Raw genomic sequence first — 25,685 nt, forward strand, 5'->3', positions numbered from 1 at the left:
GGTGAGTTTTTTAATGGGCTGTTCTTGGCTTGATGTGCACTGTGGCACATATAGAGGGTGTACATTTGGTGGACACCCTGCTTCGAACTTCACTATACGGCCTGTGTATAAGAACTTAGTTGCCAGGAGCCTCCTGTTCCTACCCATGCAATTACCTGCACTCTGTTCCTCTATCAAAACCACATTAAACAGAGTTTGGAAATTTACATTGAAGAAAAACAAATCTAGTGACCTTTTGAGCATGTTCCAGTAGTGCTACTAGACCCTATTTTAATTTCTTTAGAGAAATGGGAAAGTAAGAAATTTTATTTGAAAAAATAACACTTATAATGGCAACAAATTACTTTTTAGAATTCACTTTCCAAGCTTTGAAGGTAATATATTAATGGGTATATTCTGTAATCAATCAAGATGATGCACAGTGTGACAAATTGTTACATTACCTATTTATATTACACCTGAATCCCTTTTGGCAATGTAAATTTGAAGCATGATCCAGATTGCCAGTCTAATCCAGACTGGGATTAGAAAAAGGATTATTTACTCATCTAATTTCCTAATCTAGATAGTAATACCTAATTTTACTCTGTTTTTTTGTGTTCTATAACTAAATGAATAGGCAGGCATCACACAGAGAATCTACCAGATTTCTTTTGCAAAACAGAATCTTTCAAAGAATAACAAAGTACCAGTTGTTACATCTGAGCTTCAGAATGAAACTGAGCATGTATGGCTTAACATTGTTAGCAGCTGCCACTATAGGCTTTAATGGGGCAAAAAAACATAGCACAGGCAGTCCCTGAGTTACAAACATTAGACTTACAGATGACTCATTGTTAAGAACGGGGGTGAGACAACAGGAAGTGAGAGAAATCTAACCCCCAGGAAGGGGAATTCACTCCTGAAAGTTATCATGGGGAAAAGAGGTCTGCACTGAAGTGTTATCACTAATCCTTGTTTCCACAACAAGCCAAATTTTTCAAAATCCAGTTATCACAGGGACAAAAAGTGAAGTGAGATCTTCTGATCAGGGGCACAGACAGCAAAATAAACACCTATGCTATTCAAAGCTACTGGAGTTACAATTGAAAATATACCTGTTCTGGCTGACATACAAATTCAATTTAAGAACAAATCTACAGAATCTATCTATGTTGGCAATTTGGGGACTGCCTGTACTTTCAAATGCTGTTTAGAGCTGCACTCAACCAACCCAATAAGGCTTGCCTTCCTTGAGAAACCAGAACAAAGTACGTTATTAGTTTTCATCAGCATTAGACAGAAATATATGCCACCCCAGAGTTAAAAAAAAAAAGGAATAATGTTGCATCAATTTTAATTTGCAGCCTTTATCAGCTTGGTCTGAATTTGGCACAGTTGCATACACCTCAGGAGTAAAGCTGCATATCCCAAGTTTCAAAACACAACATTTATTATATTTTATAAGCCATAGAGGTTCATGGCTTATAATTGGTAGAAACTCTGGAGAAAGGGTCGCAACACACAATTGTAATTATATTTTATAGTATTGAGCTTTATTTTGTGAATCACTCAGTGGATTTTGGCGATTGGGTTGTGCTGAACAGACATAATAGGAAGAAATTAAATGAATAAATACAATTACCAGTTACTATGCTATTTCCTCTGAGAATCCCATGGCAGTAAAGAAATAATGACTGTATTTTATAATAAAATAATATATCTCCTCCCATGAGAGTTCAGTGTAGTGCCAAACTATAACTATAACTATAGTGCCAAAAATGCAGATGAGAAGTTTCAAGAGCAAATTATAGATAAGGCTGAAATAGTTTGGATACTGCTACAGCAAAAAAGGAGGACAAATCAATACATGTGTACTCAGAGCTAAGTACCTCTGAGTTCAATGGGACTTACTTTGGTTAATGGGCACAAGATTATAGCTAAAGAGAAGCAAAATCAGTGTCTACTTATATGGTACAGTTATTCATCAAAGCAAAAGCAAATCACTTTGGCAGTTCTCTTTCCATATAAGAGATGCTCTACAAAGCATTTTTTTCTGAGAGCACATTAACAAAAAAAACCTGCCTATATCCTTATATATTATACAAAGATGCATTGTTATATCATTGCAAATTTAAAAGACTTATTTTTTGTAAGAACAAACAATGAATATGACTTAAGATGGCTACTCTTCTACATTTTTAGAAGGCAGAGTTATTTTTAAACAATGAATGTCCAGTGAAGGAAATAGATTGGTTATTCCTGAATAGTCTACAAAAAGAAGCAGAACCCCAATTGTTTTGTTTGGAAAATGTAAAACCAACAAATGGCATAAAACTAGGGATTTGACACCAGACTATCCAGTTTGTTATCATCAACATATCAGTGTCCATTACAAATATCATTGTTTTCTCTTCTTTCTATCAAACACATTTTACTACCGTGCATATAAACACATGAGACATATGGAAACAAATTTATTCAGTATTTTCGTATTGATGCTTCTATGTATTTTTAAAAAATAAATGAACGTATTTGTTTTAGTAATAAACAATGTTCCAAATTTCATGACAAAGTTAAACTACTAGTTTTTGACTGTCGCCATGTTTAACTAAACCACCCTCAACCCAGGAAACAGTTTGAAAAGCTCGGCTGCTGTGATGAAAAGAACCTGCAACATTCTGCCCTCCCTGAAAAGTATGATGTGTAAGACATGAAATAGAAAAGTGCTGACCTTCAGCTTTGACATTTTGGCCTTCCATTATTACATACCTGCAGAGAAGCAAAATCTTTCGAAGCACAAGCTCCAAGAATAGCAGCACCCACTACAACAGACTCCACCTCTTGGGCCAGGACAACAGGCATGCCTAGGCAGAGATAATGGTTCTGTTAGAATGATCACAGTAGAGAGACCCATGCAGATGAAGGAATAGTTTTATATCTATCTGTCTATTTATCTATCTGTCTATCATCACCTCTGTGGTATAATAGCACTTATACCACAGAGCTGTGTAGATGCCATAAGGCCATTTTATGTAGTTGTATAAAGGAGTATGAGATGAATGAATTAAATGTAATTGTTAGTTCAGGAACAGAAATGAATTGTACAGTACTTAGGTTCGGGTAAACTGTATGAATAAAAGGCAAAGTAGGAAGAAAAACTCAGTTAATATAGTTATTATTACTAGTCATGGACCTGAAATTTGTCTCATTTGTTTCATCCGTGTTTTTATCCATTCATTCATTTGGCATGATATGGGAGACCCCTCGCCATATGGGTAGCAAGGTCATCCTGTACTTTTCAACATACAGTAACTTAGAAAGAGACACTCTTTAAGAGTGTGTGTGTGTGTGTGTGTGTGTGGCCTGCAGACCCAAAATGCCCATGATTGTCCTGGCTTGCGGCTGAGCTCCAAGTGCCTTGTAAGAATGCTCTGTGCTCCACTCAGCACTCAGCTACAAACCCTAGCACCTGTGGGCTCTTTGAGCCTGCAGGCCGCAAACACACTCAAAGAGTCCGCGATGTAAGGGCTTGCAGGCGAATGCCAAGCGCTTAGTAAGAGGCGCTCTGCACTCTGCTCAGTGTTTAGCTACAAGCCCTGGCAGTCACAGGTGCTTTGGGCCTGCAGGCCACACACACATTCTCTTAAAGAGAGTCTCTTTCCAAGTTACTGTGTGTTGAAAAGTATAGGGGGAGGGCTTGCTACCCATTTAAAAAGATAATAGATCCTGATGCTGTTTGCAAAAATAGAAACAATGAGCCACAGACTGCATTTTGCCTATCCGGGTTCAGAGACAGGGGTTTATCCCATCAACCCTAACAACTCAAATGAATGCTGGAGAGAGCCTGAGGATCACTGAAATGGTGAGACCCTCTAGCTCTAATATTGAGGGGAAGGGGAGCTTAGGAAGCCCTCCCATGTTGGTCAATGGGACAAAAGCTTTCATTTATTCAGATGAAAGAACAAAATAATTCATTCAGAAAGGCCCCATTTTCAGAAGCAGCACTCAAAAACGAAAACATGGCCATACGAATGGAACAGAAACAGACAGTGATTTTATAAAAAAAGCACCAGACTAGTTATTAAATTTGTATCAACACAATAGATACAAATAGTTAAGTAGGAAAAGGAATCTGAGATGGAGAGGGAGTAGAAGATGTTCAAGTAACAAAGTGTTGCATATATGTCTGTGTCTCTTTTTCTAACATCTTTATGATTCTATGATATATTGTCTGATGAAGAAGCTTGCATGACATACTTTTGCATTTCAATTGGCTAATAAAGTTACTGTTCTTTTGTGGATTTTGTTTTAGTTTAGTAAAAGTAACAACTGCAACAACACAGACTCAGAGGGAACAAAGATAACAAAATACAGCCCAACAAAAACGGAATGTCCTCAGGGATCACCAGGGATTACAGAATGTGTCAGTTGGGAAAGAAAGATTGGCAATCAGTGGGAAAGGAGCAAACTGAATTGTTCAAGCTCTTATAAACCTACAGAACAGCTCACAGGATGGTGCAATTGGATAGATAGGACCCAAAACAGGATTCATCTGGTGACAAGGAGTTCCTTCTTATTTGATTCTGTGTCTGATTGTCTCATTCTATGTGCAGATTTATAAGGGTCAAAAAATCAAGGTTCAAAAAGTTACTTTTTGGACTATAGCTCCCAAAATTCCACAGCTGGCACAGTAATTGTGCTGACTGGAGGCCTCTGAGGGTTGTAATCAAAACAATAATTTTTCTGAACTTTGGTCCTAAAATGTTCATTAACCTGAAAGGGGGAAAGTCTGTATTAATGCTTAATGCTTCACACATTTTAAAAAACAAAAAACAAATGGGTAAACTAGAGGGACGTAAATGATTTTTCTGCTTGGTGATTCTCCTGCAACATCTCATTCATGCAGGTGAATGTGGTTATGGAAATTAGTTTATCATAGGAGAATCTCCATCATAACAATATTTTGACACACACAAAAAGTTTAAACGTATCAGATGGCTAAATTAAGAATTGAGTTTACTGGCACACTTTAACTGTACTTTCAAAACTTGGATGCTTGTGCTCAACTCCGCAAGTGCCTCCACAATGAATACATTCATCCAACCATCTGAACAATCTGATCCTGCAGCTTTTAAGTGGTCTATGAAATTATCTCTTGGTAGCTTGCATAATTGGCTAATGGGTGTTGCATTTGATAGAAATATATTCAGAATTTCCCAGTCTGTTTCCTGGAAGAATAGGGGATTGATACAGGAATGTTAGCTATTTTATCAGATAGATTTTAATGAGGGCAAGAGAACCAAGAGCATTTTAGACAGATGAACTCTGACATCCTCTGTCAGTCACAGTTCCTACAAACAGGAAAAATTCCAAGACCACAGAAAGGCCTCTTTGTCCTGCATTGTACTTCACAATTAGATACAGTCAAAGAACCACAGTTTAAAATTTAATCAGAATTATCTATTAATAGATCTTTAATTTTAGACATCAGAAAGCAGCTCTCAATCCCAAGGCCATGTGAATTAGATAAGAAAAGGTGTGGGCTTGATAAAATCTTATTTGACAAATAGAAAGTACCACTGTGGCAATAGCCTGTTGCATTCATCCACTCTAGGTCAAGACCTTGTGTCATTTGGTTCAGTTTTTCTGCTTTCATGAAATGTAATTACATAATACTGATTTTCATCTTTCTTCCTGCATCAAGGTTGGATGTTGAGTTTGCCATTCAAGTGATGCAAATCTGCATGAAAAATACCTAGAATCTAAGCTTTAGACTTGATCTAAACCACATTGGCTCTTTTTATATATGTCCATGCATACAGTTCATGGTTCTGCTTTCCCTGTTAAGAACTAAATAAAGATGTTTTGCTCAAGTTAAATGCACATTATTTTTAACAATGTAATGGGTAATCAAAAATTCCGCTAGATAAAGAACGAGTTCATGTACATTTCAGACTAGGGCTTATAAACATAATTATTATTGCCAGATAGTCCCAAGAAAATGTATTATCTCAAGAGTAAAATGGTATTTTAATAATCAGCTTCTGCTTATTATAATGTGCAGAGGCTGTGCTGAAGAGAAAAATGTGAAACAGTAGTATTTGCACACCAGTGGAGACTGTTTGAAAGCAATCACCTTATTTTTTTTCCATAAATACATGAATACACAAACACATAATAGGACTGCCATCATGGCTTTGTTTTATTCAAGCTGTTTATTGATATATTTTAAGTTAATATATGAAATAATCAATCAGGATTAGCTTTTGCACATACCCAGTCTCTGGGCAGTACCTATTCACTTTAATAAATTTCTTGCTAAATATTTTATATGATCTATAAATATTTCCTGTGGGTTTAGTCCATAGTTGCCCTTTTGCTCACAGAAGTAAATAAATCAAAGATTTTTCAAGCCAGCGAAAAACTTCTTAAGTCTCCAGAAATCTAGAATCTAGTATAGATTCTGAATGATGCACAGGTGGACACAATTTGTGTTTAGTTGAAATTGTAATATTGAATGTCTATAAAATTATAAACAGGACAGATCATTTGTTTCTAAAAACCACCACAGTAGAAATGGGTAGAATACAATACAATAGGACTATGTATAAGGAGCCATTATTGTATAATAGTTTAAGTGCTGGACTAGAATCCTTTGAAAGTCACACTCTCTTAGGCTTAGAGGAAGGCAATGGCAAACAAATCTTGCCAAGAAAATCCTATAATAGGATTTCTATAAGGCAGTGGTTCTCAATTAGTGAGTCCCCAGGTGTTTTGACCTATAGCTCCCAGAAATCCCAGCCAGTTTACCAGCTGTTAGGATTTCTAGGAGTTGAAGGTCAAAACATCTGGGGAGTCCACAAATTGAGAACCACTACTATAAGGCAAACCTGGCTTAAAGGCATATAACAACAGGTTTCCCGGTTTCTTCTTTCTTCCTTCACCAATGAGAAACTACTAATTTTCTGATTATTACTAACTGTGCTTAACATTGCATCAGCACTAGCTTTTAACCTGAGGCAGTAGCCTACTAGAAAAACCTGATTACAACTAACAATTATTCACAGGAATCATAAGGATTAACTCTGCAGATAAAATGCTAGGGTACAGTTAAGAGTAACCAAGAAAGTAATTAGTTTTATCATTTGGCACTCCCACAATATTTTTTTTCTATCTGGGACTATTTATGCTTGATAGCTGTGGGCTCTTGGTATCCGCCCTGAGTCCCCTCGGGTGAGAAGGGCGGGGTATAAATGCTGGAAATAAATAAATAAAATCTGCTGGGATTTGATTTCAGGAACACCCCACCCCAATCCCCATGGATACTAAAATCCGTGGATGGTCAAGTCCCATTATATACAATGGTGTCGTGAAATGTTGTCCTTTATATAAAATGGCAAAATCAAGTTTTGATTTTAGGAATGTTTTAAAAAATTATGTTCAAGCCACAAATATTTGAATTTGAATGCTGAATCCATGGATATGGAGGGTTGAGTGTATGCACATTTGCCATTTCTTTGTTTGATTTTGTATGGTTTTGGTCTTAGTTAGACATAACCAGTAGACCAGGGGTCCCCAAACTACAGCCCGGGGGCCACATGCGGCCCCCAAAGCACAAAGGCAGAAGAGGGTTGGGCTAAATGGCCCAAGGGGTCTCTTCCAACCCTCTTTTTTATTGTTGTTGTTGTTGTTGTTGTTGTTGTGGCTGGGAGGCCATCTGTCAGGGGTGCTTTGCTTGTGCACAAAAGCAGAAGGGTTGGGCTAAATATTATTATTTATTATGACACAGCAAACAAGATAGACATGCTGGATTTTGTATTATTATTATTAATATTATTATTATTATTATTATTATTTTATTATGACACAGCAAACAAGATAGATCTGCTGGATTTCGTATCACAAAACCACAAGTCAAACACTTCCCAAGTGTCTAGGACTGTGTGATGTATTTTCAGATGATATGTGCAGATCCCAGTAGGGTGGCCTTTTGCAGTTGGCAGATCGTAATCCTGTCAATGTCTATTGTTTCCAAATGCCGGCTGAGATCTTTTGGCACAGCACCCATCACCACCGGGACCACCTGCACTTTCATTATATTATTATTATTATTATTATTATTATTATTATTATTATTGCTTGGTGGCCACCTATAGTCCAGCCCTCCAACTGTCTGAGGGATCATGAACTGGCCCCCAGTTTTAAAAGTTTGGGAACCCCTGCAGTAGACAGTCAAGCTCTTGGAAATGGGGAAAATTAAGGATGGAATTTAAAATGAAATCCTCTCTACCAAATCCACTAAGGACAATCCAGAGCACTTAAGCACAAGATCTTGCTTGCATTGAAATCTCACTCAAATCAATTCAAGTTGTGGATTTTTAAAATATCTGGCCGAAGTAGTTAGTTGGGACCAGGAGTTTGGAGAATTTAAAACAGTAAGTTCGTTGTTTATCTCCAGACTTACCAGTGATATCTGCATGCATCTGCACGAAGAGGGGATTCTTGCTCAGCCCACCACACATAAACAAGGTATTAACAGAATGTCCAGCACCTTGCATTGTTTCCACAATGTGCCTTGTTCCCAACTTGCATAAGAGAGAATGAAAAAGAGATATAAGTTAACTCAAACAGCTGCTGGAAAGAAAATGTCTATTTAAAGTTTTGGTTGGAGATGGCTGTTGGTTGTTAGTACAAATATGAAAAGGGTAGAAAGCCATTCATGATACCTAAGAGAGAAAATGTTAAATTTTTCTAGTAATACTGCCTTTGTTAACTTTTTGTTAGGAATGGAGTGCTTAGTCTTTGAAATTTCAGAGATCCTGTGACTAGGATTAGGTTCACAACAAATATGCAAGAATTATTTCCTCATGCAGCAAAAAATTCACTCAGAGAATTACTATCTACTACCGTGTTTCCCTGAAAATAAGACAGTGTCTTATATTAATTTTTGCTCCCAAAGATGCTCTAGGTCTTATTTTCAGGGGATGTCTTATTTTTTCCATGAAGAAGAATTCACATTTATTATTGAACAAAAAAAATGAACATTTATTATATACTGTACAGTAATTGTCATCACAAACTAGCATAACCAGACAAACTGTGAATCCTATCAAGAATTTCTTGTTACTACCACTATTTCCATGTACAACTATCTATGGTACATACATTTACTGATCCTGCATGCTCTGGTGTTCTGTTTGGCGGGCATGCTTCCAAACAAAAACTTTGCTAGGTCTTACTTTTGGGGGAGGCCTTATATTTAGCAAATTCATCAAAACCTCTACTAGGTCTTATTTTCTGTGGATGTCTTATTTTAGGGGAAACAGGGTAGTTGTGCTGGTGATGCCATCCATATGAAATCAGTTTTTCAAAAGACTGTAGATGGATACCCATGTCTTACTCCTATTTCTAACAGATACTGCATCTGACTTCTAAGTGACTATGCCTTTGATGCTGAATTTGGGAGTATTGGTTTCAACACCCCTGGCAGCTCTTTTAATGCTCAGATTAAAACCTGGAATGGACTAACCGCTCCACTAACATGGGAACCACTAGCTAACAGTACTGCGGAGAAAGAATAATGTTCTCCATGTCTTATACTTTGTGGTTTTCTAAGAACATCTACTAAATTTATGGATGTGATTCAGATACGACAATTCTCATATATTTGTCTTATGCAGAAAGTATAGATACTCCAGACATTAGTCAAGAGTCATGTAATTTTCCTAATAAATGAATAATCTGCAAGTAAGAGGTAGCAGATCCCAGTAGGTCAGTAAATCAACTCCAAGCTTTAACCCAGCCTTGCAGATACTCTCTAACGTGCTGAACCTGATCCTTAAATAAGTTCAGCACCTTGGATAGTTCTTTCAAGGCTAATCAAAATCTAGAATAGATTCACAGTAGTCATTAGTCACAGCTAGAGATGAGGGTTTCTTGGGCTAATAAAAGGAGATGGGTGGAAATTTCCATTACTGCATTACTGAACAAACAACCTGCTGTTCCTGATTTTGTTTTAGTGAATATTTGATCAGAACCAGGATCACTGCCATGCATGGAACAATAGTTCGAAATAAAAGGATCCAACCCAACCTAAGGCAGATACCAACTCTCCTAGGCTTCAGGAAAGCCTTAAAGACATGGTTGTGCACACAAGCTTTTAATGAATGAGAACATGGACTTTATATGACCTGTACGAAGACTTGAGGATTCTGGATGAATGGATTTTAATCTTGGACATTCTTAAAATTTTATATAATGTGACTTTATTTTGTAATGGTATCTGTTTTATATGAACTGTTGTTTTGTAGATTGTTTTATATGAATTGTTGTTTTTACATTGTTTTTAGGCATTTAATTTTTGCCTATTTACTGTAAATCGCTTTGAGTCTCCTCGGAGAGAAAGGCGGGGTAAAAGGGTTTTGTGCAGACATTACTTGCTTTAACAAAGAATATTCCTTCACTGTTTAATAAAGTGAAATTGCAAAGGATTAGCACTAGACTTGTGATTCTTTAAAACATGCTTAAAGGCCCATAACGAAAACAGTCAAACACAGCTTGAAAAATAAATATTTCACAAAATGCTATGCTTTTTTATGGAGGCTATATGAAGGGCTCTTAAATACACGCTTTTCCGTAATAAAAGTTATTGTGCAACACATTTGGAGGGCACCACATTGGATAAAGATGCTCTGTAGAATTCAATGTATCAGACCTAACTGCCCTGTTTAACAACTCATGTTTTTTCCATTAATTTCAACTTCTCATTTACTTTCTGAATGTGTAAACAAACCAAGCACTTAAATGGTGTTAGGAGATTTTTGTCCCATGTTTCCATATCAAGCAGACAGGCCCTTTCTGCACTGACTGTATACTCTGAAATCAATTTCAGCTTGAAATTGAAGAAAGAAAGAAATGTGGAAAAATCCTACCAAATCTTCCCTCTGTCAAATCCATTGCTAAGGAATTCCCACCGCTTTATGCTGAACATCTTTTGAAGTTTGGTCAAAGTTCACTGAAAGTTTTACAATCTATAGCAAATGTCTCTTTAGATCCAGCTTGGGTATTTAAGAAAAGCAAAGCATGTTAGGCTTTGGCTGTTTATTATGACTGGGTTGAGTTTCAAATGTATTTTGGTTTAAGATAGGTAGTTTTGGCAAGCTGTAACAACTGTAAGGACAGCTAATAAAATCCATACCATCTTTATTGACACCAAGGATGAATATTTCAAGTCCTCGAGCTACAATTTCAATTATATAAAAAGTAAACTATTATTTTCAATCTTTCTTGAAACTTTGATATGAGATTACAAAAATAACTGCCCTTAACTGTTGTAGTTTTACCACTTGATCACCTTAAGGGTATTTTTTTACATCTATGGACTATCCAAATTATTCCAGTGATTCACTAACTACACATTTGACCACACATTTATACACATGCCCATACTGCCACAAGGATATTTTTCATTCCTTCTAAGCAGTATAAAAAGAGCATGCTCTGAAAATGGCTTTTATGTTTATGTGAAACAATTTTTTTTTTAAAAAAAAACCATAAATTACATTCTTTCACAATTAAATTAGTTTATCCAATGCTGCAGTCTAAAAAATTCAATCTGAAACAGAGGTGTAACTTTCCATTTTTCATCAAGAATCTTACAGAAATGAAAACAAAATATTAGCATTTAGTAGCTATAATTACAATTATAATTACGGTTCTGACTAGATTTTGAAATCAAGCTCTTTTGTAAGCAGAGTGCTAATATAACTGAATGTCTGGGTGGTTAGTCTGTTTGCAATACATGCTATGCTCTAAGCAGTAATGTCATGCGTTATATTTTTATTTTTTATAAAACAAAATGGACATGAAAAATGTCACTTATTGAACATTACATTATCAGATTCTCTGACAGTTAAGAAGAAAAATCTGTTATATATCTTATGAATCTCTAAATCCTTATATTATATATCTTAATGAACTCTGAAATATGATGCAGGGAAGACAGGCCAGAAATAGCTTATTTTCAAAGCACAAAGCAATCAGCTGCAATGAAGCAGTGGGATAATAATAGGTGATTTTCCCAGGATATCCAACTGGGAAAGCTTCCACCCCATTAGCATAGAATAATGCCACGGTGCTTGTTTGGCACTGAGAAGTTGTTGTCGGTAATCTCTTTCACCAGATAATATCAATCGTGCTCATTTTCCTAGAAAGCACTTGCATTTCTTATTTAAATGAAAAGTGAATGGTATTAAAATACCAAGTGCACTGCTGTAATGCTACCAAAGAAGAGCAATAATAGGCCTAGCAGTAATGTATTCCAGGTTTAGTTAGGGTAATTCTGTTTTTGTGATGAGAAGTGCTAAAATCGTGCAAATGGAGTTGACAGAATCTGACCTCACTGCTAGAATTTATGGAGTGCGAGGATGTTGAATGCAAAAGTAATCTGCATTGCGTGTACACCTTTGTCTTTACCTCTCTTGCATCACAGAACAGCAGCAATGGGTGTCTTCTAGGGTAACACAAAAACAAGGCATATTTGGGTAGTGGAAAGGAACAAACTGCAGTTTTGTGCCAGGCTCTGTATTGTGTATGTAATGTGCTTGCAAGGTTTAGATTTACATATCAATCAAGCAGAACTCAGTCATACCACTACCAAAGACTAACAAGCTACAGTAAAAAACTACAGTACAAAAACTACCTCAAAAACTACTTTCAGGCAGCACTTCAGATACAGGGGACGTAATCTACAAAAATGAGATCTACAAATCAGCTCTGCAACTGCAAGGACAGAATAAAAGGTAGAGTGGAATCTGCTGGTAGATCCTGGTATGATTTGTAGGGGATAAAGAGTGATTTCTGGAGAGGGTGATTGAAAAGACAGTTGCCCTCCAACTCCAAGCAGTCTAGGATGACACACACTTCCTCGACCCATTCTAAACTGGCTTCAGAGCAGGATATAATTATTTCCTTCTTGTCCTAAATTATATTGAAATGGGGACAGAAAGAATATTTGAAAATATTTGAAAAATGGACCAAAAAGTTTTTCAAATCTCAAGAAACTCCAATAAGAAAATTTCTGGACTGACGAGAATCTTTGGAGCACGGTACTTGTTTTATGCAAAATTTACACATGATTGTTTTGCACATAAACTAGTATTTTCTGTGCAGGAAACATCATGGAATATAATATTTAATATACAAATGTAAAATTCATACACACAGGAAATGCAAAAGGCAGCATGTTTTGGTGAAGGAATTCTATTTCCACACTAAATTATTATTTTCCATACAGAAAATGCTGTTTCTGGTACAGAGAACGTTATTTTCTGCTCAAAACAATCACAAGTGAATTTTGCACTGAATAAGTTCCACATTACAAATAGTTTTTCAAAACTATGTAGTAGCATAATTTACCATGACAAAGTTATTTTCACTACTCCCAACAGTTGTATTCCCTAAATTGCTTTGCTAAGAAACTGGTAGTGACTGGAGACTTGGAGAGACCAAGACAAGAGGAAATGACAAGGGCAAATCGAAGGCTCTTATGGCTTTGCATTTGGGAACAAAATGAAGAGGGGGGGGGGATTAAGGAGGGATGACATAAATGGCCTAAGCCTGATTTTTAGAAGGTGTGGTGGCCACCTTAATTACCCTAAGAACCTATTTGTTCCAGAGGATTGTGCTCCTCAAAAGTGAAACACAATTTCCTGCATTCTGTATTTCTGGCATGAGAAGCAGTACCCCATCTACCAGATACATAGGAGACTGCTTATTAGAAATTCAAGTACAATAGGAGCATGTTATTACCCTAAACATCTTACATTATCAAAATGATATTTTCCCATTATATCTCATCAAATTGAAACTTCTCTTTTAAAATATTTCTTCTGCAGAAGATGCAGAGGACAAACATATTTACCTAGGATTAAAATGAGTAATAAGAGGGACTTACTAGATTATGCCAAATGGAACTCCTTCCTACGGGTTGGCCTCCTTTATAAGGTAAAGGTAAAGGTTTCCCCTGATTTTAAGCCTAGTCGTGTCTGACTCTGGGGGTTGGTGCTCATCTGCATTTCTAAGCCGAAGAGCCAGCGTTGTCCATAGACACCTCCAAGGTCATGTGGCCAGCATGATTGCATGGAGTGCCGTTACCTTCCCGCCAGAGTGGTATCTATTGATCTATTCAAATTTGCATGTTTTCGAACTGCTAGGTTGGCAGAAGCTGGGGATAACAGCGGGCGCTCATTCCACTCCCTGGATTCGAACCTGCAACCTTTTGGTCCGCAAGTTCAGCAGCTCAGCGATTTAACACACTGCGCCACCGGGGTTCCTTTTGGCTTCCTTTTTCACTTTCACTTCATTGTTGTAGAAGGGTCTTTTTATGGAAGATGCTGTACTTTTATTCTCATTCAGATTTTTTAAAAATGCAATTATGAAAACTCTTTGAAATAGTGCTGTTTTAATAGGAACATTTATTTAATTAAAATGTATTTTAATGATTGTTTTTAAACTGCATTTTGTTCCAATCTGTATTGTGGGCTGCCTTAGGTGTCATGCTGGGAAAAACTTATTACATAAATAAACAGGGGGGGGGGGGAAACCTAGCTGAAATCTAAGAGCTAAGTTGCAATGTCTCAAAATATGTTTTTCTGAAACATTTCTAAAACAAATAGGCTACTTGACCTAAAAGGTAAATTAGACAACACATCAAGCATGTTTTTAGAAGTGGCTATCTCACCAGTGGTAAAAGATGTCTACGTGTCATACCTTGTGATTTTTCTCACCTACATATTTTGCTTTTAGTGTGCTTTGTTTTTTATTTGGAAAGTAAACACAGACTTAGTTTATAAGTATGATTACAGAGGGACACTTTGGAAAAAGAAAACATTTAATCATAGAGAATATGTACTCCCTTGAACATATAGTTTGACACTTAGCCTGTAATTGTAGCTGGGATTCTGTGTATTTTTTCTTTCTTCTTCTCTTTGTCTCCTCCCTTTTAGTTTATAAACCTACTATTGTGTTCCTGTGGTTTTGCTACCTTCTTTTCTTCTCAAAGTTGCTTTTTTCCAGGGGAAAGTTGGAACTTTGGTTGTTGACTCAAGCAGTTTCTATATAAAATCTGTTTCTATTTTTAAAAAGTCCTGTGACTAAAGTTCATGACCAGGGCTAATTGGAGCAGGTGAGTGATGTATCAGAGTTGTCCATTTCCTGAAAGTGAGTTTTTGATGGGAGGTTAGGAAAAAAAGATTGAGGGACTCCAGGAGAATGGGAAAGACACTGTGAATACCCTTAAAATCATCCCAGTGAGCTGTAGGGTGTGTGCGGTGTTTTTATTTCTGTTTCAAGACAACAGGATTGAAAGATATAGTATGTGGAAGCTACCAGCCTTAATTGAAACAAAGGTGGAAATATTCAAAACATGTTTCTGTACACTTTAATTTATTGGTAAGCTAACTTACCTTAATTTATTATTAGCTTTCTCATCGTAGATAAGTATATGAATATGCTATTTAAACCTAAGAGAATCAGGATCCCATTTTGGTGAGAAGGAATTTAACCAGTAACCTGACAAGGAGCAGATGTGTGAATGTGGTCTAAGACTCCCTTCAGATAGCATCCTAGTAGCCATGCACACACTGGACATGTCATCTTGGGAGGTGTGTTGTGTTCCTAGAGTATTCAATTAGGCAGTAAAGAAAGACTCCTCATATCAAATTACTACTATCTGTTCCCCCTAATTCATGTGAGAAGAACTGATAAAGCCAGAAGAAATGTGGAATGGAACTCTATGAAGCTTTTGAGTAGAAAAGTGAAGGAATTGCACAAACAAGCAGTGTTTTCAAAAATCCTTCCTGTCAAGGATCCTGTCATGGGAAATGCAGATAACGTTGTGAGGAAAGGCCTGATTTCTTGGACCATTGCCTATGATATTAATATGACAGCTTCTTTGCAGATTATGTGGTGCAACTCCTGAGAATTGATAATAATTTTTGGCAGAATCTTTGCAGACCTGATCAAGATGGCTTTAAGCTAAAGTTTGATTTGTGAAGAAAAAAAAAGTAGCAAAAGCTAAGCATGAATTATGGAGCCCAACTATTGTGGCAAAAAGACAAGGGACAAATGGAGAGGCAAGAGCTGGAAGCAGGTTCCAGTGAAGTGAAGATACTGCAAGAAAACCAGGAAAACACAAAACCTCTGACCCCAGTAGGCTTATACATGGAGAACAGAAATGATGACCAGCATGAATCCTAAATGAAGTAATAGCAATTCTCTGAGATTTGGTGAGATGAGATTCATGACTGAATACTGTTGTGTGTAAAGAATACATACATCTCTCTGGAAATTGTGACTGTGAAAATGGAAGGCTAGCTTGAAATGAATAAATAGGGAGGGAGAAAAAAGAGTGATGTTGTTGCAAAACTATACTATAGCCAGCTGGAAGTCATGAGTGATCCTTTCCTAGCAAGACAACAATGAAAAACTAGATTTCAGCTATCACGGTATTAACTGAAAATCTAATCTTGCATAGACTGGACCAAAGAAGCACACCTGTTGATTATCTTAATGAAAGGTGAAGGACAGGCTGATTAAGTAAAAATAGCAGGATCACTCCAGGAAAGGTAGCATGTCATCTTGGAATTTGTGACAGTGAGGGTTGTGAAAAATGAGTTTAAACTGGCACATACTCTGGACTTTAGAATGGCCAGTTTCAGAAAGTTCAGAGAAAAGTTGGGCAGGGTTCCATGGTTAGAAACCGTGAGAGAAAAAGAACTTCAAGAGAGATAGGAACCTGGCCAAGAATTGTACCAGAACAACTCTTTCCTCCATTTCCCAGAACATACTTACAATTCTTTTTCAAACAAGCCAATAATTGGTCAAAGATATAAATAAAATTAAATCAAGTCTCTTAGGGTTTTTAAAAAAAAGAAAAAAGAGAAAAATGTAAATTTATCATTTTCAATGACTTACTGCAATGGCCTGAATTGTGGCTAAGTAGATAAGAGCGAGATCATCAAGGCCTTGAGATAAAGTCAGTCCTACTACCTGCAGAGAAAAAAAGAAAAATAATCTTACTGACAAACAAAAAAAATTGTGTTTGTTCTCTTTAGCTATCACTTGGTTCATATAGCAGTGCTACATCGTATATCAAATGATCGGTTTACGTGCTCTATGGTTCTAATACAGCAGCCTCTTGCATATGCAATTTTATGCTGTAAGAAGATTGTCCAAGAGTTTGAAGTCTTGAAAAATACAAACAGTCAAATGTGTTTTTAGCCAAAAAAATGACAAAAAACACACTGTGAAACTTAAAGGCTATTTTCTTGTAGGATAAAGTCATATGTAACCATACAAAGCTCTGCTATGCTCTGAAAGTTAGAAAGTGTGTGAAACGTATTTTTATTCCATCCAGATTATAAAATAAAATATAAATTAAAGTGTTCTGGATGTATGCGTCTCTTTTCTTTGAAAGAAAGTTCAAATTTCAACAAAAAAGGCAGTAAACCCAAACTCTGTGAGATTTCTTTTGAAGACCTGATGACTATATTTAAAATACAAATGCTCATTTTGAGCCCCCTTTTTACCTCATTGTTCTATTTTCACTCTTCTGCAATGACATGCTGTTTCTTACCATGCCCTTTAGAGTCACATCGGCAAGGGGAGATCGGTTGCCGTGGAAATCTGGCCAAACATGTAAATCAACAGTGAGAAAACCCACAGGCAAAGATTTCCTAATCAGATCCAGGTGACCATTTAAGTATGTATATATACTTTGAGCACTGAAAGAAAAACAAGCAGGAAAAGGGGTGTGGGAGGGAGGGAGAGAGAGAGAGAGAGGTTATTCCCTGAACACATTCCAGAATCTCAGCTGAACAAGAGATACACACATACAAATCATCAGAAGTTTGACAAACCCAAGCTGACAAAAGGGAAAGCAGAGAATACTCACATATTATTTCCTATGAATGCACCGCTGATGAAGAGAGTGGATAAAGTTCTGAATGAGTCTAGAATCTCATCTTTGTAACAGTTGGAGTGATTTACCTTCTGATCATAAGAATATTAACTCGGGATGAAAACTCAGTGCAAGCAGGGCACTTGTTGACGGTTGTAGCCTTAGGTTGCAAAATTCTAATAATGGCTGCATCTAACTGTTGAATGACTGAAGTGTGACACCACTTTAACTGTCCTTAGCCTTCCCTGCCAAAGTGGGCTGGCGCCCTACCAATCTACAATTTCCAGGATTCCATCACCTTGAGCCAAGACAATTGAAGTGATGTCAAACTGTATTCATTCTATAGTGTAGATCAGGTCTGCTCTGCACAACCTGTGATCCTCCAGGTGTTTTGAAGTTCATCTCCCAGAATTGTGGGAGCTGGAGTCCCAAACACCTCGAGGGTCACAGGTTGTTCAGGCCTGGTCCAGATGCACCCCATGTCTCACTCATCTGGTAGATCACTAAGACTACAACAGGGGCAGATAACCTGTTACTTTCCAGATGACTTGGAGTACAAAAACCATCATAACCAAACTAATATGGCTGATCGTTTGATATAATGCAAGCCGCAGAACAGATTCTGTACCATTTCGCACACCCCCAGAAGGAACTGTAGATCATACAAGCACTGGAGAGCACCCTGCATGAAATTTAGCAAGCAAAACATTTGGACATGGAGTAAATCATGTAGATTATTCATTGAAGTCCCACTCTGTCTGGAAATCTTGGCATTAGCACAAATCATGGCACAAAGTAATTACTGCACGTCTTCGGTGTAATCCTGAGAATGCTTAGTGTGCTCAATTTCTATTCATTTTACTGAAACTTAACTTTTTTTGGAATGCACCCGAAGGGTGAAATCTGCAGAAAATGAAACAAGACAAATCTCACAGATATCAGTAGAAATTGGGACTTAGACTCATTTTTCTTGTTCTAACATGCAAGTCAAATATGCTACTATATTAGTAGTCTTTATAAATCTCGAAGAATAACATAAGGATCAGATTTTTTTAAATTAAAAAATCTTGTTTGGCTTTGTTTTCTATATTGAGAAGTCTCATTGTTTTCAGGGGAGTTTGTCAATATGAATATCTTCTTATAATTACATTTGATTTCTCACTGTCTTGGTTTTGGCGGTCTAAATAGTGATATTCATTTAGCCTCTGCGTATATGTTCAGCTATACACTAATGAGCTCCCTGAGGGAATTTGGCATGTGTTTACTACTCTGACTTATGACCTCTCTGCAGCTGCATAGTTATATTCTGCATTTAAGCATTCAGCTGCACATTGTTTCAATTAGGCCTTACCATGTGTTTGCTATTGGAGGGTATGATTCAAAATGAAGTGCACTTGGAAAACATTAAAATAACTAATTCATATCATTATTCACATACTTTAAAGGTTGTTTAATGTGACTCCTTTATGGACAGGAATGAAACAAAAATACCAATAGTTTTGCAGGTTACTGTCATTCTTTAGTATCCTTATGTCATTTCCACTCATCCCATGCAGTCCTATTAAAACTGTGCTGAATTTTTTATCTTCCTTTCCCCCAGAAATGTGTGTTGTGGGGGGCATGTGCAGTGTAGTGAAGAAGAAGCTTGCAAAAGAGACTGGAGAAGGGAAGAACTTTGGTAACATTTATCACTGGGAAATCTCAAAGTTGTGTCTGTTTTTCATTGTTCATTGAGCCCCTGGTGGCGCAATGAACAAACCCTTGTGCTGGCAAACTGCTGGCTTGAAGGTTGGGTTGCTGACCTTAAGGTTGCCGGTTGGAATCCAACCTGGGGAGAGCACAGATGAGCTTCAGCTCCATGCGGGGACATGAAAGAAGCCTCCCACAAGGATGGTAAAACATCAAACATCCAGGTATCCCCTGGGCAACGTCCTTGCAGATGGCCACTTCTCTCACACCAGAAGCGACTTGCAGTTTCTGAAGTCACTCCTGACACAAAAAAAATGTTCATAGTTTGGAGCAGTCTTACAGAGTCTTTGGAGTACACAGTCTTACATAGTCTTATAGTACAGCACCAACAATCCATCCAGACCCGGTGACTTCCCCATTTCCAACTCTGAAACAACTTCCACAAGTTCCATCATTGTGATTGAATTATCAAGTCTCTTTCTTTGATCTTCACTGAGTTTAGGAAGGAGTTTGTTTTCAAAGTATTATCCCAGAGAACATTTAAGAGGGTCCGGGACTTCACTTGGTCATGCAAGCACCTTTGCTTATATTGTCAAAGGCATCTAGCAAAGACCAGGAACTTTCTGGATTTCTGCGGCCACTGTTGTGGTGACAAAGGACAACAAAGGTAAGTTTCCTCCCTGCAGTGCAGGGAAAATGAGATGGTGGTACTGACTATGTGAACAATATGACTTGTTCTGAATTAGAACTATTCAGGAGCATTTCTGCTAACATGGGTTGAAACTGGAGGCTGGAAGTACCTGGACATTCATAGAATCATAGAATAGTAGAGTTGGAAGAGACCTCATGGGCCATCCAGTCCAACCCCCTGCCAAGTAGCAGGAAATCGCATTCAAAGCACCCTTGACAGATGGCCATCCAGCCACTGCTTAAAGGCCTCCAAAGAAGGAGCCTCCACCACAGTCCGGGGGAGAGAGTTCCACTGCCGAACAGCCCTCACAGTGAGGAAGCTCTTCCTGATGTTCAGGTTGAATCTCCTTTCCTGTAGTTTGAAGCCGTTGTTCCGCGTCCTAGTCTCCAGGGCAGCAGAAAACAAGCTTGCTCCCTCCTCCCTATGACTTCCCTTCACGTATTTGTACATGGCTACCATGTCTCCTCTCAGCCTTCTCTTCTGCAGGCTAAACATGCCCAGTTCTTTAAGCCGCTCCTCATAGGGCTTGTTCTCCAGACCCTTGATCATTTTAATTGCCCTCCTTTGGACGCTTTCCAGCTTGTCAACATCTCCCTTCAATTGCGGTGCCCAGAATTGGACACAGTATTCCAGGTGTGGTCTGACCAAGGCAGAATAGAGGGATAGCATGACTTTCCTGGATCTAGATGCTATATCCCTATTTATGCAGGCCAGAATCCCATTGGCTTTTTTAGCAGCCGCATCACATTGTAGGCTCATGTCTAACTTGTTGTCCAAGTTACATTGTTTTGATGAACAGGAGTGATTTCTGCCCCATGTAGTCCAGAAGATGAAAGCAGGATTTGTGGCCTGTGTAGATCGACTCTCTTCATTATCTAAACTCTAACTCTGTATTTGTGAGAGGTTGAGAGACAGCTACAAATCTTTATTGACTTCACCAGCGTAGAAAAAAAAAAGGCTTGGCAGAGTGTATGGTCAGCTCACGCATCAAAATGTATGTACGAGTCAATACTGATGGATAGAAGGCCAAGATTCACATCATTTTACATAATGAAAACCAAAATGAAGTGCAGACAAAATTAACATTAGCCCATTTATGCTCTTTTAAACATGTATGTTCTTTAAAAACTTAATGTAGAATCACAGTTCTGTTTCATTTTAAAAATAATAATGCTTTTCTTTTTATAAAAAAATCTTTTTTTGTCCAATACAAGATCCCACATAGTATAAGAAATGTGAGATAACAATACCTCAACCTTAGAATTTAACTGTCATACTTAAAATGTTAAATATTGCCATGTCAGGATTTGACATGTGTTTTCCTACAAGGAAACATGTGGAACTCAGCTCAAAAAAGCCTCTAATTTGCAAACCAGAAGGCCAAATATGTGTCTTAATATTAGGTTAAAGATATTCCAGTATTAAGTGTAAATGTCCCAAATTTCAGTCATTTGTTCTATTATTTTTATTATGGCGTTTCCAAAGACATACCGGGAGCTCTGAAGTAATTTTGGATTAAGGAAAAATTGATATAACCTGAATTTTGCAGCAACATGACCCAGGCAATCCTGTGTCCACATAACATATTCCTGGTAAAGGAACTCGCATTGTTTGAGAATCAACAAGGTTATTTTACAAGCACAAAGGGCAAAGATAATTTTTTGTGATGCTGACATCTAAGAAATGGCCACTTGATTACTTGTTTTTTGTTTTTTATTTACTTAGTAGTTTTGTGTGTTGTCTTTGCTGTTTTTCTTAATTGTATGTTATATTCAATTTTTATACTACATGGATTTTCATTATTTTTGAAAGGAACAAGATGAGACATAGAGCTGGGAGGGAAGAAATGGCCACATGAATCAGTTCACCTGAGACAAGTTCAAAACGAACAAGGGACTGTATTCTGAAATAGGAAATATGAAGAACAAGATGGAAAAAGGAATAAATTACTATAGTGAGAGAGAGCCCAACCCATGTCTCTGTTAAACTGGAACATTCCAGCTGAACTGGTTTTTGGACTGCAGCCAAAGTAATGTTTCTAAGACAGACTGTTAATGAAGAAGAAATAAGGACGATGACCTGACCTGGCTGCAGATTTTGTTTGTAGTTCTGGGAATGCAGTGTGTCCTTGGACGACATGATCTATCTATAAAGAAAGGAAGATGAATTTTCATGTTAATTCTTGTTAGTTTCAAAATTGCCATGTGGTTACAGCACTAAGAGGCTTACAGTCTTGTTTCTGGATTTGTACACAAAGGCCCATTCTCCAGATGTGCAGAAAAATAAGCCCTGAGTCAAAAGCTGTAAAATATATATATAATAACTATGTTTTGGCTTGCCTTATTTTATGGAACAGTACAAGATGCACCAGCAAGAACAGTGGTTTGTACTACTTCAGCAAAGTGAAAAGTGAGACTGTGGCTGAGAATTCTTCAACACCCTAAATTAGCAAAGCTTTGTCTAATCTTTTACTATCAAACATGGAAAATGCATATGCATGTCAGTTGAGATTAAAAATGTGGATATCACATCAACTCTTTCTCCATCTCCACCCTTCTCTATAAAGGTTCATAGTAGCAGGGATCTTTCCCCTTTCACATTTGTAAAATATAAGGTTAATGACCAATTAATTAAATTTACATTTACTACACAGGCTTTTGTGAAGCCTAAACTTCACCTGTTTTTTTTTTTTTTGTTTTTTTTTTGGAACCCCCAATGGCGTAGTGGATTTAAACCTCGTGACTTGAAGGTTGGGTTGCTGATCTGAAAGCTGCCAGATTCGAATCCCCCCCGGGGAGAGCGCGGATGAGCTCCCTCTATCGACTCCAGCTCCATGTGGGGACATGAGAGAAGCCTCCCACAAGGATGATAAAAACATCAAAACATCCGGGCGTCCCCTGGGCAATGTCCTTGCAGACGGCCAATTCTCTCACACCAGAAGCGACTTACATAACTCAAGTTGCTCCTGACACACAAGAAAACCCTTTATTTCATACATAAAATATAAACCATGTTATTCTTTGACACAGGATACAATCCTACACACTGGGGAGTACATCCCATTGAACTAAGTGGGGCATTTTTGTACATATCGGATTGCACTAGCAAGTTACTTAACATGAAAGAAAATAATTCAATTAAAAGTTCCTAATTATAACTGGAAGGAAGTCAAAATAGAAATCAGTGAATAATTAAATAATTGTGTTTACTGTAACTAACATGTAAATATTTTAGGAACAAAGTTACAAAGCTGAAATATGTGTGTGTGTGTGTGGCACGTTTTCATGGACTGCCACCCACTTCATCTCTTAGAAGCTTTTGTTTAAACTATGAGTAACAGTGATTATCAATTTTAGTATTCTTATATATTAGGAATGGAAATAATATTCCAAAAATATAGAGACTTTTTTCGAAAGTGTTTGGAAACTCTGATGGGGAGAAATCTGCATCTTTGCAGGACTTGCTCTTTTGTGCAGAAATGAGTTTTTTTATATCTGTACAAAATAGCATGAAACTTTATTGTGAAGAACCTAGCTCACCAGTTTTCCAGTAGCACTTTGGCCTCCTTCATTTAGCCACAGTCCTGGCACCATTGCTGAGTAATATGGTCCCCAAACACCAGGAACAAACACAGGGATCTTGCTTATCTGAAAAGATATTAAAATCTAGTTATGCAAATATTCAGGCATGATAAAAGCAAGGTGTATGTGTGAAAAGTGTGTGTGAGGGTCTACATGGACACTTTTTCCTGGGACTCTTCTGGAATGTTGAACTCTGGATTAGCCCCAGGGTCACTGTGGAAGCAGGAAAGAGTCCTGGTCATCCAGTGGCACTCAACCCTGTTCAGCATCACAGAATGCCCACTCTTATTGTTCTATTCCCTTTTTTTTGGTTATAGTCGTGGTCAATAAGTGCAAAATGGCTGGCGGCCATTGCTCATCACCTGGAGTGACATTGTTCAGGCATTCCAGTGATGCAGAAGAAGGAAAGGAGGAAAAGCACCTCTCTTCCCTGATTGTCCTTGTGTCTAGCTGATGTCATTACAGGCAATAAGTGATGACTATCTGCCATTTCATGCCCAATGGCCACTACTATATTGAGAACAGTAAGGGAACAGTAAGTGCCATCCCTGAGTTTGGGGAAAAATGGGATGGCTGAGTAAACATTTGTAGCTGGTTCCAATATGGAACCAGCCCAACTGTTTACATAGGTCTGAAGTTGGTTTTTTTTTTCCTGGATTCTTGGGGAAACTTCAGAGCATGGTTGCAACTTTTTATTAATGTGGCTCAAGCACACCGAACCTTGGCCCATTTCAACCTGAATCAGCTCCATGTGTCATGCAACCACTATAGAACTGATTCATCCTCCTTTGGGGATAAAGTGTCCATGTTGATGTGCCCAGAGAGAAAGAGGTGTGTATATAAGAACACATGTGTGCATATATGCATACACATAGAGAGAGTCTATGTAGAGATTACCCCCTCGATGGATTGTCACCTTGATGTGGTGAGGGGGCTTGTGTGTTCCAATGAACCTGAGGGCACAACCACTGGAGTCATGCACTCCCAGGAGTGGCCACAGGGGAGGATCCAGACCAAGAACAATTCAAAGACCCAAAGACCTCAATGGCGGAGCAGGCGGAGGATAACATGGTACATGTTACAACGGCTGTGAAGGCAGAAGAAGACTGCAACAGACTGAGAAGCCACTCTCGTTGTGTTAATCACACCACTTCTGGGACCTCAATCTCTGAAGACTGTGTTGACCGGCCATGCACCGACCTCCACACATTAAAAAAAATCACACACAGGCGTCTTCCAAGAAATGGAGGACCATCATCCTCGAACTATGAGGGATCGCCTAAGTTAAGTAAGTAGATATGAGTAACAGTAGCACAGAACATTACTCAAGCAACAATTTATCTAAATCCAAGAAGCATAGACAATAAAGGAAAAGTGGGGGAGCAAACCCATAGATGACTCAGTCACAATCTTGCCCACCGTGAAATATTATAGGTATAAATCAGCATTACGAAATAAAGCTATGATATGTCCTGTCCCTTTTCTATCAATTCAATTCTTCCTTTTCAGCAATGCCTAAATCAAAGGAAGAGGATGACTCCTGTGGCAAAAGCAAATGAGTAAAAATGGGGGATAGGATTACAAAGGACAGATGCTTACCACCTACTATGCTTGATCAGTTTCTCTTCAAAGCCAGCTGCTTCCTCCAAAAAAAGTTTATGAACCAAGTTTTCGAAGTTTCAAAAGTTTTTCCAAGCCATTAGTCCATGCTGCTTAGGTAAAGGTAAAGGTGACCGACTCTGGGGGTTAGTGCTCATCTCAATTTCTAAGCCGAAGAGCCGGC

General features: G+C 37.8%; 1 protein-coding gene across 9 annotated transcripts in view; it reads right to left on the reverse strand.

Moving 5' to 3' along the window:
* fggy (FGGY carbohydrate kinase domain containing) overlaps positions 1-25,685 on the reverse strand; it is a 229,471-nt gene that overhangs the window by 49,971 nt on the left and 153,815 nt on the right. For all 9 annotated transcript variants that reach the window (XR_010005402.1, XM_062978262.1, XM_016993203.2 and 6 more), the window contains 6 exons: positions 23,861-23,968; positions 22,406-22,467; positions 17,618-17,765; positions 16,957-17,031; positions 8,447-8,567; positions 2,752-2,846 (listed from right to left, as the gene is read on the reverse strand). Coding sequence is in view for 8 of the 9 variants with exons in the window: in XM_062978262.1 (XP_062834332.1) it covers positions 2,752-2,846; positions 8,447-8,567; positions 16,957-17,031; positions 17,618-17,765; positions 22,406-22,467; positions 23,861-23,968 (609 nt within the window). In the remaining variant the exon portion in view is untranslated. The remainder of the gene's footprint in view (positions 1-2,751; positions 2,847-8,446; positions 8,568-16,956; positions 17,032-17,617; positions 17,766-22,405; positions 22,468-23,860; positions 23,969-25,685) is intronic.

The sequence above is a fragment of the Anolis carolinensis genome, chromosome 4, assembly GCF_035594765.1.
Source record: "Anolis carolinensis isolate JA03-04 chromosome 4, rAnoCar3.1.pri, whole genome shotgun sequence".
In the NCBI taxonomy this organism is placed as follows: Eukaryota; Metazoa; Chordata; class Lepidosauria; order Squamata; family Dactyloidae; genus Anolis; species Anolis carolinensis.